Raw genomic sequence first — 3,717 nt, 5'->3', positions numbered from 1 at the left:
CGTTTTCAGTTTTCACCTCTCAATATTCGTCGACGTTTTTTCTCTCTTTCTTTTTTACTTTTTCGAGTTTGGCACTGAATATTCAAACTACCCAGATTCGGACTCTGCTTCATTTCAAATCAAAGATTGTAACTTCACCGCCAAGAATAAAAGTTTCTCTGGTTGGAAACTTTCTATGGTTCTTGCCGCCAAAAGGGTAAATCGCGTTTGAGATTTTTCTTGCCGCCAAACCCGGGGGTAGGGAGGTAGGGGGTAATCAACATGAGAACCAAATTAGTTGTGTTCCCAATACGAGGGAGAAACTGGTGCTTCAGCAGATCCATTGATCATTCTTTTAAGAAGAATTCAGATACTTCCTCTTCCTCTCATTCTCCTTCAACGTTCAAAGAATTGTGGAAGGGCGTTAATGTTGGTGACAAGCCCTTTAATGCTAAAGCTGAGCTTCTTGCTGATTACTGTTCCAACAAGGTGCTTTTTTTTTTCTTTGTTTCGATCATTGTATTAACTGTGTTTCTTTGTCAATTTCCCTTTCTTGGATTGTCACATTCTTGTGTGTACTGTTTTCTTAATCTATTGCTTTATTTGCTTGCGATTGGGGTTGTGGTTGATAGATGGATAAGGCTTGGATTGGTTTGGAAAAATCCCCGGATGGGTCTATCAAGAAGAAGATTCATGGGTTAGTTCCTTACATCGAAGGTTTTGAATGATAGTCTTTTAGATATGTTGACTAGGCTGTGCATAATATGCTCAAATGTGATTCGAATTGTTGCAGGTTGGGGTTGTGGCTTTTGTCACGGGTTGAGCCCTCAGAGATATTCTTGAAATCTATGTCGAAGGAAGTTACCAGCGTCGAGGTCATTTACCCTTTAAGGTTGGTGCCGCAGCCTTGTTTTAATGCATACTTACTTGGTTTTTTGATATGTGGTTTGAAGTTCTGTTGGAATAGTTTAGTAGTTTACTACTCTTACTAGTAGATTCGCCTTCGCTATATATTTATTATGGGGTTGATACATATGGCAATGTTGAGTTTGATTCCTGTATATGAGCCTTTTAACAGGTGCTTAGAAACTTTGCCGGATATATGACAATTACAATGTTATTGCAGTCTGAATGCACAACTTGTTCGCCGAAGATTAAGACATATTGCTATGAGGTAGTTCTCCCTCAAACACCTGTTACCAAAAAAATCCAGCAAAAGTTGATGGTGTTGGAACAATCATTCAATCTGGAATCTGTTATTGTAGCTTCCAATTTAATTCTATATTTAAGTCTTCATTGTCATATGAACTATTCTCTCTTTTACAGGGGAACAATTATCCACCGGAAATACTTATATGCGACAGTTTCAGTGATTCCATTGACCTCTGTACTTATGGTATGTATGTGCTTAGCAGACTTGTGTTTGCTTGTTAATATCTATCCTTTGCTTCAATTGATGCCCATTCTTTGTTGTACATTGTAGGTTTTACCTTTGCCTAATGTCCCATTCTTTTGGTTTTCATTTCGGGCTTATTCGCATTGGAGAGGCCTTCAGGTTTGTCCTACTATTAGATTTGCACTGCATTTGCTATGTATTCTTCTCCCTCTATAATAATTTGTGGTAATTTGTTTGTTTGCTGCCACAACCAAAGATGTCTCTACCGCCCATGTTTGTCTTGGCTCTCTACTTTCATATGATAGTTCATGGTTCTTGTATACTTGTCATTTGTCATGGTTCTTGATAGATGTTCACTTTCAATTAGGCCAATGGATCGTAGATTCTTAGTAGTTTTGTACAATGTTTCGAGCTTTGCTTCTGACTTGATTTATCTTGAGTTGCGCGTAAGTTTCTGTTATGTTTTATGTTATCTTCTTAGGGAAGTGAGAAGCTATTCCAACTCGTCTCAGATAGCAGCAAGATGTCGAACACATCAACTCATAAGAAGAAAACTGAGCATAAGGAATCAACAAATAAAACACATAACAGTTCACATGAACCACACTTGGTAATGGTCTCATACAATCTGATCTGTAGCACCAAATAAGACATTGTCAAGTGTGAACTGTAATTGATTTAAACGCTGGGTGAGAACAATTTGCAAATATGTTATTATATTTAGAATGCATGCCTTCGTATTTTATACGCTAGAACTATTTTTTTTAAAGCTTTTGGCAATTCATTTGCTTTAATTCACAATATTCTTGGAGAGGGAACAGTTTGATACATGGGATGTGCAAAAGTTAAAGCATATAATAGTTTTGCTTAATGTACTACGTTTGAGTTAAGGCTACAATTTTGACGTTTTAATAATATGATTTAGTTCTAAACTAATATCATATCATATTCTTTTTTTCCCCTTTCAAAGTGTGTAATACTATTTTATGTGCTAACATTCATTTTCTATTTAATCATCATGTGACTTAGAAATTGCGGCAATCTGAAGAACTTGAGGATCTTGTTGAACTTGAAGATGGGAAAGACGGCCTTAGTCAGCAAGCCATCACAAAAATTTGCAAGATATATGATTTGAACACCAATGATGTTCTAAAATACCATAAGTCTACTTTTTGATGATCACAGTTTTGTAATGCAACGTGATATCTTTTTTACACCAATTAATTCATTTACATTTTTAAGTTGAATTTTCGCAAGTAGGATTTTACAGAGATACCAACTGGCTCAATTTTGAGTAAATATTACTGGTGAATAACATCATCTTCTATAGTGTAATTTCAATTGTATGAGATTTTCGAGTTCAAATATATATTTTCACGGTTTTAAATCTTTTCAAGAATTATTTATCGTTAATATCTTTTAGACTTATATTTGTCAGCGATGAAAACTTCTAGGTACTTGTTACGGATCTGGCCCACGAACGGCATTGGAACCCGGCTACTTGGGTTCGACCCACTCTGTCTATCTAGAAGGCCGGAAACCGGCCCATTAGAACCTCTAAACAACAATCAAATTCAAACATGTCCCTTATCTTAGCCAAGCAAAGATAAGATAAGATAGCCACCATCACCAATAAATAGAGGACCCAGGTCCCTCCAGGTATTCATTCACTCTTAACACCTTTTACCTCCCAGATCCATTCTGACTTGAGCCAAGTAATCTGGCATCCGCCCCGACCCGCAAGTTTCCGATCCATCACTCAACCCGTACCAGAGGCATCCAGTACATTGGCGCCGTCTGTGGGGACTTTGCAACATCATCGCGGAATGGCGGACACCTTCGAGGAGCGATCTTCGAGCCACCATGATAACTCCCGAACGAGGAACCCAACCCCCGACAACCAAAAGACTACTACCCATGGGAGGATAGCAAGCACTATTCGCCAGACCCCGACGCAAAACAAGGAGAACGATCCCGAAATACCGATCGCCGAAAACCTGGGAGAAAAATCAGCTCAGCTAATCCAAGACCTCTGTCTCCGAGTACAAGAACTCGAGGGACGAGTCCCAACTAAGGAAAAGCACCACATCAAAGATGGCAGCCACGCAACGTCCTGATCAAGATGCCGCCATGAAGCTAGGCACAGTAGATCGCTGGAACAGCGGCATGACAGAAGACACGATCACAGCACCTCTCGTGACCAAGGACATCAGCACGGCGCAAATGGCAGAAGACACGCCAAGTCACCCGAACGGCGACACGGCAAGAGGCACAACCGGAGCGTATCTCGCGACCCGAGCCCTCGACATGACGCCGACGACGACCGACGACATCGAGAAGCC

At 39.8% G+C, this 3,717-nt stretch overlaps 1 protein-coding gene across 1 annotated transcript; it reads left to right on the top strand.

Moving 5' to 3' along the window:
* On the top strand, positions 262–2,551 carry LOC107641869 (uncharacterized protein YDL183C-like). Its single transcript, XM_016345285.1, has 8 exons — positions 262–468; positions 612–676; positions 773–871; positions 1,106–1,153; positions 1,306–1,375; positions 1,463–1,534; positions 1,857–1,985; positions 2,405–2,551. The coding sequence occupies exons 1-8, from the start codon at positions 262–264 to the stop codon at positions 2,549–2,551; spliced, it is 837 nt and encodes a 278-aa protein (XP_016200771.1).

The sequence above is a fragment of the Arachis ipaensis genome, chromosome B05, assembly GCF_000816755.2.
Source record: "Arachis ipaensis cultivar K30076 chromosome B05, Araip1.1, whole genome shotgun sequence".
Lineage (NCBI taxonomy): Eukaryota > Viridiplantae > Streptophyta > Magnoliopsida > Fabales > Fabaceae > Arachis > Arachis ipaensis.
The sequence above is the reverse complement of the archived record's forward strand: the minus strand, read 5'-3'. Positions and strand labels throughout refer to the sequence as shown.

Coding starts and splice junctions, on each gene's coding strand:
- LOC107641869 (XM_016345285.1), top strand. CDS start 262: ATGAGAACCAAATTAGTTGTGTTCCCAATACGAGGGAGAAACTGGTGC. Junction 469..611: donor CTGATTACTGTTCCAACAAG/GTGCTTTTTTTT, acceptor TGTGGTTGATAG/ATGGATAAGGCTTGGATTGG. Junction 1,986..2,404: donor GTTCACATGAACCACACTTG/GTAATGGTCTCA, acceptor CATGTGACTTAG/AAATTGCGGCAATCTGAAGA.